The 13,226-nt window shown below is 39.0% G+C and overlaps 1 protein-coding gene across 1 annotated transcript in view; it reads right to left on the bottom strand.

Annotated features, from left to right (window-relative positions):
* The window catches only part of LOC132825289 (uncharacterized), a 292,786-nt gene that overhangs the window by 277,115 nt on the left and 2,445 nt on the right, over positions 1-13,226 (bottom strand). Inside the window, exons 3-6 of the mRNA XM_060840393.1 lie at positions 11,316-11,481; positions 6,564-6,776; positions 1,974-2,144; positions 1,295-1,432 (exon numbers count right to left, since the gene is read on the bottom strand). Coding sequence (XP_060696376.1) covers positions 1,295-1,432; positions 1,974-2,144; positions 6,564-6,776; positions 11,316-11,481 — 688 coding nt within the window. The remainder of the gene's footprint in view (positions 1-1,294; positions 1,433-1,973; positions 2,145-6,563; positions 6,777-11,315; positions 11,482-13,226) is intronic.

Below are 13,226 nucleotides of genomic sequence, written 5' to 3'. Positions count from 1 at the left end.
AAAATCGACATTTTGGGCAAAAGCCCTTCATCAGGCTTTTGCCCGAAACGTCGACTCTCCTGGTCCTCGGATGCTGGCTGACCTGCTGTGCTTTTCCAGCACCACACACCCGACTCTAATCTCCAGTATCTGCAGTCCTCACTTTCGCCTAGTATTCAGATCCCAGTCAACTAATTATCTGATCATTATCTGACTAATGTTTGTGGGATGTTGGTGTGTGGAGTTTGCTTATGCATTTCCTACATTTTAAAAATGGCCACATACTTCAAGTGTATTTAAGGAATAGTAAAGCATTATACAAATACATCGTTCTTCTACTGTTGTGGTATTTATAGTCTTCCTTTCTAACTTTGGACACTCTAGTTCAGTCATATCTGTATTGGCTGACTTTTTTAAAAAATTGTTTGTGGGATGAGAGTATCCCTGGCAAGGCAGCATTTATTGCCAGTCCCTACTTGCCCTTGAGAAGATGGTGATGATCTGCATCCTATAACCACTTCAGTTGTTGGAATGTGGTGACAGACAGTGCTGTCAGGTAGGGAGTGCTGGGACTTTGCCCCAACAACATTAAGGGGGACATAAAAAGAAATTGCTGGGAAAAAAAATCAGCGGGTCTGGAAGCATCTCTGGAGAAATCAGAGTTAACATTTCAGGTCGCTTGACTCTCCCTCAGAACTAAGGAGGTATATTTTCAAGCCTAGATGATGAGTGGCTTGGAAGGACACTTGCAAGTGGTGGTGTCCCTATGCAACTGCTGCATTTGTCCTTCTAAGCGACAAAGATCATAGGTCACATTTTTACACATTACACTCCATTTGCTAGACCTTTGCCAACATGAATCATCATTTTAGCTCAATTTCAAAGTAATTATGTATGTGTATTTCCCTTGTGTACTGCCTTTTCTACTTTTAGTGTCTCTATGTCTCTTAAATGTGGAATTCAGCTCTAGTATTTTCACCCTGATTTTACGCATTAATATGGGATTGGTAACTCATCATTTGGTCTTCCTCTCTTTATTAATTCTTTGTGACTGTTCAGTAGGAATTAGAGTCATAGTGTCATTGAGTCCTACAGCACGGAGACAGGCCCTTTGGCCCAAAACAGTCCATGCCAAACAAGATGTATATCCACACTAATTCCATTTCCCTGCACTTGGCCCATATCCTTCTCAACCTAAATTGGTAAATTATCTTTGAGGAATTGGCTGAATCTTTAAAATGGAACATACAATTATCAGTTATTTTATTCTTCCAAATCAGCATCATTTCACACTTCAAAAAAAATCATAATTTACCTGACTGGAAACCCATTGTTTGTCATTGACATCACCAAGGCCTAAGTTTGAGTTTAACAGCATAGGTGGGACCTCTTTGGCTAGAACAGATGGAATGGTCTTCACTGTTCGGACAGGGTCTTCTACATTCCGCAACACCTGAGTTATAATGAAACAGAACAGAACTTAAATGCAAACACACCACATCTTGTGAGCGACATCTGGAGGTGAAAACATTCTTGACACAAGAGCATCAGCATTTGAAAAACGTATGTTGCAGTAAGAAGAAAATTAAATTTTACAGTCCTTTCTGCTATTATGCGTGTTTGTCAATGCAAATTGTCTATAACAGGATTGATGAATAGGTGAACCCTTTGTAAAACGTGAACTTTCACATACGTGTGTTGGCTATAACACGATTCCATCCCCAACACATGTTTAGTTGACTTGCATGCCTTGTTGTGAAGTACCTTTTGAGAAGTATTTCATACTTTTGTGTTAAACTAAATACAACTTTTTTCTCGAAATTGAGTAATGTTTTGGTGCTCCGCCCCAACCATAATTTTTCTGGAAGCCCTGTTATTTTTATTGCATAAGTTTCTATAGTGCAAGGTCATACAAGAACACAACTATTGTATTATAGCAGAAAGGACTGCACATTGATTTTGATACATTTAATTATGCATTCCATGTCACTCACCTGCAGAACACAGATGGTTTGTATCGGCTGTGGTGCTGCTCCAATATTCTCAACAAATGTTGGATTTGAAATTAAATTGATGAACACCTGAGGATTGATACTTTGGAACACATCACTTGGAATACCAACCACCAAGCTTCCTAGCTTTAGCAAATTCTCTTTATCATTGACCTAGTTTTTGAAAATAAAACAAGGAAAACTCAATTCAAAAGTACACAATGGACATATTTCAACTTGTAATTCCAAACATTTTAAAAAGAGGGCTGATAGAGCCAAAAATGACTATGGATGTAAATTAAGACACTGCCTAGAGACCGAGAACCATAGATTTTCTCACAATGGATGTGACAGGAGATTCAAACGACAGATGTTTAAGTGAGGGCTGGAGAAAAGGTGAGTCAAATCAGACTGAGTGATGATCTCTTTGGACTACAAATTCAAGGAAAGGCCAATGGACCCCTGCTCTACAGCAAGGCACCCACTGTGGATTATGTCCCACACTGCTGGCACACTACATTTTTCCCATTGAAGAATACAAATGGACAAGGGTTAAAAAGCCAGTTTCAACTCTGTTGCAGTGTACATTAGCACACTGTAATTGACAGTTACAATTGAAGAACTATCCCCAATATAACCTTATGTTGCAGAACATTCGCTAGCTCTGCTCAGCAAACCAGTTTCAAAAGAAACAGCCTTTCCCACTTTGAATGCTGGAATCCAATCACAGATGAAAAGAATCAGAATTACAGAATCTCAACCAATCTGAAAAACCAAGTATCTTGAAATCAATGCTACCAGTAATCTCCACGGCAACAGTCACAACAGTCAACTATGTACTCTTCGTAAACAAATCAGAGACTGATCAGCATTGATTTTTAAATAAACATTTTATCCTTTAAGATTGACTTGCGTGTGTGTTATAGAGTCCCTACAGTGTGGAAGCAGGCCATTCAGTCCATCAAGTCCACACAGACTCTCCAAAGAGCATCCTACCCAGACCCAACCACCTACCCTATCACACTGTATTTCCCATGATTAATCCATCTAGATACTATGGGCAACTTACCCATCAAGTCCACACTGAACCTCCGACAAGGATCCTACCCTATATCTTATCCCACCTTATCTCTAGAACCCTGCATTCCCCGTGGCTAACCCACCCAGCCTGCACATCCCTAGACACTATGGGCAACGTAGCATGGTCGATCCACCTAGCCTGCAGATCCTTAGACTGTGGGAGGAAACTGGAGCATCCAGAGGAAACCTATGCAGACACTGCGAGACAGTCATCTGAGGGTAGAATCAAATTGGGGGTCCCCGCACTGAGCCACCATGCTGCCCTATTGTGTGTGTCTTTTGCTAGTATTTCTTGTGCATGCAGAAATTAATAAACTCACTCTTTTTGTAATTCAAGAAAGCCTGGTTAAATTGGCTCCTTTTCGAAAACATAAAGTCATTTTGGCTGGAAGGAAGGTATCCACAAAGGAAGGAATCCTTTCTAATGTTCATGCAGCCAATTGAGGGGGTGGGTGAATAAAGAACAATTACACTTCATTCGCCCTCAACAATTACTTTACCAGTTTGGGGTATCCTATCTGAAACCATAACAAATTGAGGAATTTCACCTGGTCTCTGGTCAGAACACTAAACTTTAGAACAAGAAGGCATTTTGAACTTGAAAGACAATAAATAATTATAAGATCATCTGAATTGGTTATAAGAGTTTAAGTCTAAAATAACAAGTTTTTTTTATCTTCAACTGGTCGTCCTAATTTTAAATTAGATTCAGGACAGAAAGGTATGATTAGTCTCCATGTCACATGCTATTTACACAATTAACCATCAGAAGAAATGGGTTCTAAAGGGCTACTGCAAATACAGTGAAGGGCATTGCCACAAATAAAATAAGACAATGACTGATATTAAGGAAAGGAAATCCTGAGTCTCCAAATAGATGCACAAAACAGTGTCTAAGATTTCATCTCTTAATCAAAGCTGTTTTAAAGCAGTTTTGGAATTAGGAACATTGGATCAGGAGTAGTTCATTCAGTCCCTCAAGCCTGGTCCATCGTGAACTCCAGAAACTTGCCTTCAGCCCATATCGTTTAATAGGTTTGTTTAACAAAAATGAATCTATCTCAGTTTTATAATGAACAACTGATCCTGCATCCACTATCACCTGTGCAAGAGAGTTCCAAACATCTGCCACCCATTGGATGTAGAAGTACTTCCCAACATCTCTCCTGAACAGTCTGTTCCCCAATTCTCAGACTAAGCCCCTAGTTCTGGAATCGCTGTCCAAAGGAAATTGTTTTTTTTTCTTTTATCGACCCTGTCATTTCCTGTCAATATCTTGAAGGATCCAATCTGGTCAATATCTAAATTCCAAAGAAAATCAGCCTAATTGATAGAATTTTTGTTTAACTCCTGAAGTTCAGGTATCATTCTTGTAAGACTGCATTGTACGCTCTTCAAGGCCAAAATATCCTTCCTAAGGTGAGATGTCCCAAGTGTGATCTAACCAGGGCTTTGGACAACTGCAGCATAACCTTAGACTCCAGTCATCTAAATACAAAGACCAGCATACCAATAGCTTTCTTAATTACTTTGTGTGTCTGTTTGTGATGTTATAAAGATCTACATACCTGAACCCCCAAGTCTCTTTAGAAATCCACTGTATTTAAATTCGTACCATCTAGAAAGTACCCTGATGCGTCCTTTTTTTTTGGTCCAAAATGGACAACCTAACACTTGTACACATCGAACTCCATCTGTCATAATTGTACCCTTTCACTCAGTCTACCAATATCACTTAGTAATTTTACACTATCATCCAGACTGTCTGTGATGTCACCTAATTTTGCGTCAACAAATTACAAATTAATCTGCAAATTGGATGCTTTTGCAAATGAGCAATAGCGATTATGATGCTGCTGCTTCTTTAACAAGGTTAGGTTGCCTTTGGTTTTTCTTCAGAGGTACCGTAAAGGCACAGATTCCAAAAATGTCTGTGTTTATCTACTCGAAGAAGCTTTTAAGCTTTCAAACAAACATTTGTACAATGAAAGGAGAGCGGCCAGTTCTCCCAGCTCAGCTTTACTCTGATTTAGTTTTGTTTGGTTTTAGTAAGCAGTCAGGTTTTTGAGGCTGCTAGTTTAAGAAACAGCTCCATGGAAGAAGGTGTTCCATGCTGAATCTCTCCCTCTCCTGTCAGACCTTGTGTTGGATTTTACCTTTTTGCCAAGGGATGTTTATGGAATTGTTGCAGGAATTTGAAACAGCATCATTAAGTTGGGATAATCTGTTGGGTTTTCAGATAGGTAAAGTTATTCTATATTCTGTTCTCTTCTGTTTGTGTTTCATTCGGTAATCTTGCAAATAAATTCTGCTTTGTTTAAAACTAACTGGTTGGCCAACTGCGTCAATCCTGGAATAACCATGTTACATCTGCTTAAAACAACTAGCAATGCTAGGGTCTGGGCTACTTTCTTGAAATGTTTTGAGGGGTCTGGCCTGGTCCATAACACTATTTAGAATATTGTCCCTTATATCCCTTTAAACATTAGACATCTATACGAGGCAGGTACATGTAACAATGAACCAGCCTGGTTACAGAATGAGAATATACTCCAAGTTTCTGCAAACATCACACTGTGTTATAGCAGTTCCTTGTTGTATGATTACCAATGCTCATGATTCGAGTATTACTTTTCCTGACAGTTTGTTGCATGTCATTAGTCTGCGGTGAGAAAAATAACGCATCAAATTTCACACAAGGCTTGTTAGTTTCAAACATGTGTCTTCTAATAATCCATTCCAATTCAGTCATAAAGTAATTAATACTGTCATTGGAATAAAGCACATGCTTTCTGTTTTAAATTTTCATGGGATAGACCACGCACTCAGTCAAGCAATAGCAAAACAATTGTATCATGCAAAATTTACACTAACATATTGCAATTGCATTCCCAAATCTGCAGATACTCCTCAAAGTTATGTGCCATCTTTTAGAAGAAGTGATACTTGACTCACTTCTAATACAAGCCATGCTGTATGTCATATTGGAGAGATTCTCACCAGAGATTTGTTTCGACAAAGGATTTTACACAAACTATTTATTCCCACTGAGACCACCCGAAAGTTTCAAACTCACAGAATGTGCATTAGCAATCTGTTCATTTCCGTGCAGTTATATAGAAAAGGTCTTTCTTAGAAAGAACTATGTGGTTGTATTATAAATACAATCTCTTGCTATTAATAGCCCCTGCTCTCCTTCCAAATACAGACAACTTGAATTCTTGATGGTGGTGTAAAATGGGTAACTTTCAACCATTCTTAAAAATCCTATCCAGTGAAGGGTCCTTTCCAGTGAAGTCATTGAAAAGGAAAATCAGGCAAGGTGGCAGAGCCAAAGTCATAATTTTTATACCATCATTCAAATTTAAAATTACCCCAAGGAATTATAGCAAAGCAACACAAAACAGATAGCATAATTATATCATTCTCATTATTAGACAACTGGTTATTTTCATTCATTATTCAGCTCATTATCCAAGCAATATGTTCTCTTCTGTTATTTTCAGCCATTACCTGGAAGCCATTTTTAAGTAACTTGGTTATAATTGCTTTAGCTTGGCCCAGATTCCATCCCTTGACTTGACCCAAGTTTGGCAGAGCTTCCTGTAGAATGTTCGCATCAATACCTCTAATCTGGGACAATGACAGCCCGACAGCTGTTTGTCCCAAACTATTCAGAATGCTGAGTGAGAAGTTGTCGAACTTGCTGACCAAGAAGATTGCGAGCTGAAAGAAAGGATGGCATGAAGTCATGCAAGGCAAATTCTGTGAATGGGCTGGCCATATTTATTTCATACTAGTCAACCTTCCATGACATTGGTCCTAATAAATCGGAGAGTATACTATTTTATAAGGACATAAAAATTTTGCAAATGTGAAGGATAATATGTCTAGATACAACTTTAAGGCTAGTTTTATTTTTTAGGAACTCACTACTTGAAAGGGTAGAGGAGACAAGCACTCGGTTCATTTAAAAGATATACACTTCAAATGCCTCAACCTGCAGGGCTACGGACCAAATGCTGAAAAGTGGGATTAGACTGGGTGATTTGACTTTCCCCAGCACAGGCACAATGGGCCAAGTGAACTCTAACTGGACTGTTACATTCTATGCATCTGTTCCAAAATTGTTCAACATTAATTACAGCTCAAGTGACAGTTCGAACTTCTGCACTTGGTGGGTACAATTATAAAATTTATTTTACATCTGGATGGGTACAGGAATAGGAAGGGTTTTGAAGAATATTTGCCAAATACTGGCAAATAGGATTAGATTAATTCAGAATATCTGGTTGGCCTGGATGGTATTTTGCCAAAAAGACTGAATGGTCAAGAAACTTGAATTAAGTAACTGTAAATTAAGAGAAATATAGAGGTGGGTCAGTTCATGTAATTAGACTGTGACGGAGAATGATGCCAATGGTGTGGGCATTTGATGTGATTATTAAAGGAAGTGTGTCTTCTTGCCTTACAATCAATGTGGACTGCTGCTAGTCAAGCTACACAACAGCTTGTCTCTTTAATGAAGAATAATCCTATGGTTATTTGTGGATGATGGCTGATTACCTAACCAAATTAAGAGGAGTAGGTTTCAGTCTTAGAGAGTTGTTGAAATTCCCAAGAAGCAACAACTGGTCACCATTATAGCAGGAACTGAAGTGGGCAACACCAACTCATCCACTGAATACAATCAAATAGAAGATCGAGCAGAGAGTAAAGTCTTTTGCCAATTTATATTAGGCATTCTGCAACAATGTCACAAATTAATTTCACTTCTGCAACATTCAACGTTGCTGTACAAAGTGACACATGCAATCTTTATCAAACAATTGAATGTTGAGTGCTATTACATGATACATAATATGAAGGCCTGGGATTGAGGGTGATGTAGTGGTTTGGATTTGACATTGGCTAGTTGAAAGAAGACAGATGGTGGTGGTTTATGGGAAATGTTCATCCTGGAGTTCAGCTACTAGTGGTGTATCGCAAGGATCTGTTTTGGGGCCACTGCTGTTTGTCATTTTTACAAATGACCTAGATGACGGTGTAGAAGGATGGGTTAGTAAATTTGTCGATGACACTAAGGTCGGTGGAGTTGTGGATAGTGCTGAAGGATGTTGCAGGTTACGAAAGGACATAGATAAGCTGCAGAGCTGGGCTGAGAGGCAGTAAATAGAGTTTAATGCAGAAAAGTGTGAGGTGATTCACTTTGAAAGGAGCAACAGAAATAGAGTACTGGGCTAATGGTAAGAATCTTGGCAGTGTAGATGAGCAAAGAGATCTCGGTGTCCCTGAAAGTTGCCACTCAGGTTGATAGGGTTGTTGAGAAGGCATATGGTGTGTTAGCTTTTATTGGTAGAGTAACTGAGTTTTGGAGCCGTGAGCTCCTGCTGCAGCTGTACAAAATTCTGATGCAGCCACACTTGGAGTATTGTGTACAGTTCTGGTCACCGCATTATAGGAAGGATGTGGAAGCTTTGGAAAGGGTGCAGAGGAGATTTACTAGAATGTTGCCTGGTATGGAGGGAAGGTCTTACGAGGAAAGGCTGAGGGACTTGAGGCTGTTTTTGTTCAAGTGAAAAAGGTTGAGATGTGACTTAATTGAGACATATAAGATAATGAGAGGGTTAGATAGGATGGACAGGGAGAGTCATTTTTTCTTCGGATGGTGATAGCCAGCATGAGGGGACATAGCTTTAAATTGAGGGGTGATAGATATAGGACAGATGTTAGAGGAGTTCCTTTACTCAGAGAGTAATAGGGGCGTGGAACACCCTGCTTGCAACAGTAGTAGACTCTCCAACTTTAAGGGCATTTAAATAGTCATTGGATAAACATATGAATGAAAACGGATTAGTGTCGGTTAGATGGGCTTCAGATTGGTTCCACAGGACGACACAACATCGAGAGCCGAAGGGCCTGTACTGCACTGTAATATTCTATGCCCTATAAAAGGCAAATTATTTACACAAAGAGTGGTTCGCGTTGTAATAAACTTCCTGAGGAAGTGATGGATGCAGGCACAATTACAATGTTTAAAAGACATTTGGATAGCTAAATAAATAGGAAAGGTTTGGAGGGATATGGGCCAGGAGCAGGAAAGTGGGACTAGTTTAGTTTGGGATTATATTCGGCATGGACTGGTTGAACCGAAGTGTCTGGTTACATGCTGTATGACATCATAACTCTATGACTTTATGAGATTCCTTTCAGATGTCTGTATGAATCCATCTATCAATTCTCTGAAAATAGAGCTATTCTCCCCACTCTTCATAGAGAGTGCTTAAGGGCTCCACTGTATATTAGGTAATGGATAAAAATGAGATGTGTTTTCTTTAAGGCAAGGTATCTGCATCTTGTAAGAGAAGCTGAATTTTCTATGACCCTTCTGTGGATGTGTCTCTCAGGGTTTCTACCACATTGCTGGTAAATTGGAAAAATGTCAAGGGAACTCTTGGTGATTCCTGATGAAGGGCTCTGGCCCAAAACGTCGAATTTCCTGTTCCTTGGATGCTGCCTAACCTGCTGTGCTTTAACCAGCAACACATTTTCAGCTCTGATCTCCAGCATCTGCAGACCTCACTTTTTACTTAAAAACTCTGAATATATGATCAGCCAGAGAGTGGTGAATCTCTGGAATTCGTTGCCACAGAAAGGCTACAGAGGCCAGGTCATAAAACATATTTAAGACTGAGATAGATAGGTTCTTGAGTATCGAGGGGATCAAGGATTACAGGGAGAAAGTGGGAGAATGGGGGTGGGAAACGTATCAACCATGATTGAATGGCTGAGCAGGTTTGATGGGCTGAATGGCCTAATTTCTACGCAAACGTCTTATGGTCTTATGATCATATCAGTTATTTCCAAGGACTGAGATTTTATCAATGACCTAATGGATGGCCATTTGACCTGGTTAATGGATTAGTAGCACTTGTGGCACACTCTTATATATCAGTGCAGACAATCCTTTGAAAAAAGTTGCAGGAATGTGATACTAAAAATCTGGAGGCTGGTTAAGAATACCACATAGTCAGTTTATTCACAAACATCCCAAATTAAATATTGCGACAAAATTGACCACAACAGCTTTGAAAATATTGTCATGGCACCCGAAAAGCTGACAGCTCAAACAGCCTTGAAAAAACTCAGAACACAAGACAGTTGGTCTCAAGAATTAGGAGTACAACATCAAAACTTATGACCGTCACAAATTTTGGGACGTGGTGAGGGAGAATTGTTACAAAATACAGGAAGTCATGTATAAACTTGCTGAGAGAAAATGAACTTCAATATAAGCTTGAGGTGGTACATGTAGTATTTTAGCAACAGAATAAAGAGGCCAGATAGTTCATGGAAAACAGTCTAAATGAAGCAGAGGACAAACAGATCAGTGATTATGACTCCCAAATCACAAAAGGTAGCAATGTAGGTTCATAAGGCCATCGAAACGTACACTCACAGCTGTGGATACCTTCTTTAAAAGCGATAAAACTGAAAAGCAGAGCTTTACTAAACATGCATTATTAGATTGTATTGCACACAGTTCTGATCTCTGTGTTATATTGAAAGAAAAGAAGCAATGAAGACAATTTCTGAAATGCAAAATCGATTTATCAGCATGATGCTGGAACTGAAAGGTTATGCCTATCAGGAAATAATGAACAGATTGGGGTTCCTCTTCCAGAAAGGAGGAGGTTGAGAAGTGACCTGATTTGGCTTCTTCATAATTATGCAAGGGCTTGATCAGGTATAGAGAAAATGCCATTATAATAACAGAGTGAAGCTTTCAGGAAAGGCCAGAAACATGGTCCGTAACTATAAAACAGTCACAAATAATTTCAAAAGGGGACTTAGGAGAAACTTCTTTACCTAAAATGGCTGTAAAGCTGGTGCTGCAAACACTTAAATGTGGTTCTATGACTATATCATGTGGTCACCCTAAATCTTGGGAGTGGCTATGAATGACTGAGTATGCAATGTAACTATTTAATAGAAACTACCTCAGTCTGTACTACATTACTGAAGTCACATGTTAATAACATTTAAAATGCTAAATACATTTAATATAAAGGTTTCAATAAAATAACCAAAGGAAAGCTAAAATACTATAATGACAGGATAAAACAAGATTTCAGAGCAGATCTGCTTCAAATGGATTTCCAGTTTACAAATGAAAGTCCTTAACAATGGACTATCTTCTATTTTAATATAATACAGGCAGACTCATTCAAAGTAATTTTTGCAAAAACTTTTTTTCTGATTTACCTTTCGTCCTTCATCGCTCAGAAAAAATCCATCCCCAGTTTCGTTGAATGGAGAAGTGAGTCTACAGACATCATTGACCTTGCTAATTATAGCCAGAATTTGCTGCACATTCAAGGACTTAAGTGCATCAGTACCAAGAATAAAGCAAACAAGGGAGTCTGGCAAACTGCAAAAGAGATTCATCATAGGTTAGGTTAATTTGTCTTCAAGAATGCTGGCATTCCTGACAGAGATATAAAAGACCTGCAGTTAATTTAATCAAGTTTTCAGAAGTCAAAATGTATGGTCTTAAAAGCTGACTTTAGATAGCTCACATCATTTTCTAAGATGAATCTCTCTGATCTCTACCAATCAAATTCTAGAATAGGTGACTAGATCAATTTTCACATTATATAAGGTAAAGTTTAGGCAAAGATTCCATAGTCCTACCAGACCTCAGAGCTGCTCTCTTACTTGAGAAAGATGACGAATGCTGTCTTATTTGGAGTGTTATCACGTTTCAGAAAAAGGATAAGGTTGAGAAGGTGGGACCTCCAAGGTACTCCCAGCCAGCATGGGAATTGAATCCATTCTGTTGGCATCACTCAATATTATAGTTGCCATCTGGGCAACTGAGCTAACTAATCCTCACATCTGGCTGGCTGGCTAGTTTGCAACACAGTGACAGCAACAGCACAGGTTCAATTCCTGCACCACCTGAGGTTACCGTGAAGGCCCTTTCTTCTCAATTTTTCCCCTTGCCTGAGGTGTGGTGATTTTCAGATTAACCAACTCTCTCTCTCTCTCTCTCTCTCTCTCTAGATACAGCAGCCCTATGGTCCTCTGATATTATGGCAACTTTACCTGTTACATTCTACAATGTCACCTGTGAGTATTTACTATAACCTTGGAGGCAGGCAATGAGATATTCCTGTGAAATGGTGTTACCTGACTCTGAAGGTTAATATTAGTAATAGGATGATGATCCCTCATAGTTGAATATAAAGAGGTTTAAGACACTTTATAGTGCAAGGAATATAATTTGATGGACTATCCTCCAACTCAACTTCAGTCACTCTCTCATACACATGCATGGTCTCTCACACATGCGTGCACGCACTCCCTCTCACAGATTTATACCCGGTCACACTCATGTACAATGTTTTTCAAGCAGGCTAACACACACACAGATACAGATACAGACACACACACACACACACACACGTACGTACGTCTATGGGGTGAACTTACATTTGCAGATACATTCTATTTTGTTCAAAAAACGCACAATTTGTAGGCAGTCAGTCAATGTGACATTTTATAGATTACTACTTTAGAAATAAAACCAGTCTGACTCAAGGTTGGGCCACAAATAGATTCTAACTTTACACCTTTAATGCACTGTCTGAGCTGAGATGTCACCTTTTTTATTATATACTGATAAAACCTTAAGTTATCTCAGGCAGCGACACAAAAGACATTCAGGGATTTACATATTAATCAATTGAAACCTGCATCTAAGTGATTAAAGACTTAATAGCCATCTAGGTTTGTCTAATACATCATATCAGTTTTATGACACTTTGTTTTTTTTACTAATTAAATTCTGTGTCCTATGCATCCTGCCCCACTAGCTCCCTGATGAAGGAGCAGCACTCCAAAAGCTTGTACTTTCAAATAAACCTGTTGGACTATAACCTGGTGTTGTATGATTTTCAACTTTGTCCCAGCCCAGTCCAACACCAGCACCTCCATATCATTCCTCTATGAGTTAAGGATGTAATTGCAGTGGTCATATTGATGAGCTTTTCAAAGATTGTGGGGCAAAACTTTATTAACAAATTCCCTTGGGGTAGACATTGATGGTTTGATCAGGCAAGTAAGAATTCTACCAGACTGTCCAGATTTATTTCAATTGGATCAACTTATCAT

Source organism: Hemiscyllium ocellatum, chromosome 20 (assembly GCF_020745735.1).
Source record: "Hemiscyllium ocellatum isolate sHemOce1 chromosome 20, sHemOce1.pat.X.cur, whole genome shotgun sequence".
In the NCBI taxonomy this organism is placed as follows: Eukaryota; Metazoa; Chordata; class Chondrichthyes; order Orectolobiformes; family Hemiscylliidae; genus Hemiscyllium; species Hemiscyllium ocellatum.
The sequence above is the reverse complement of the archived record's forward strand: the minus strand, read 5'-3'. Positions and strand labels throughout refer to the sequence as shown.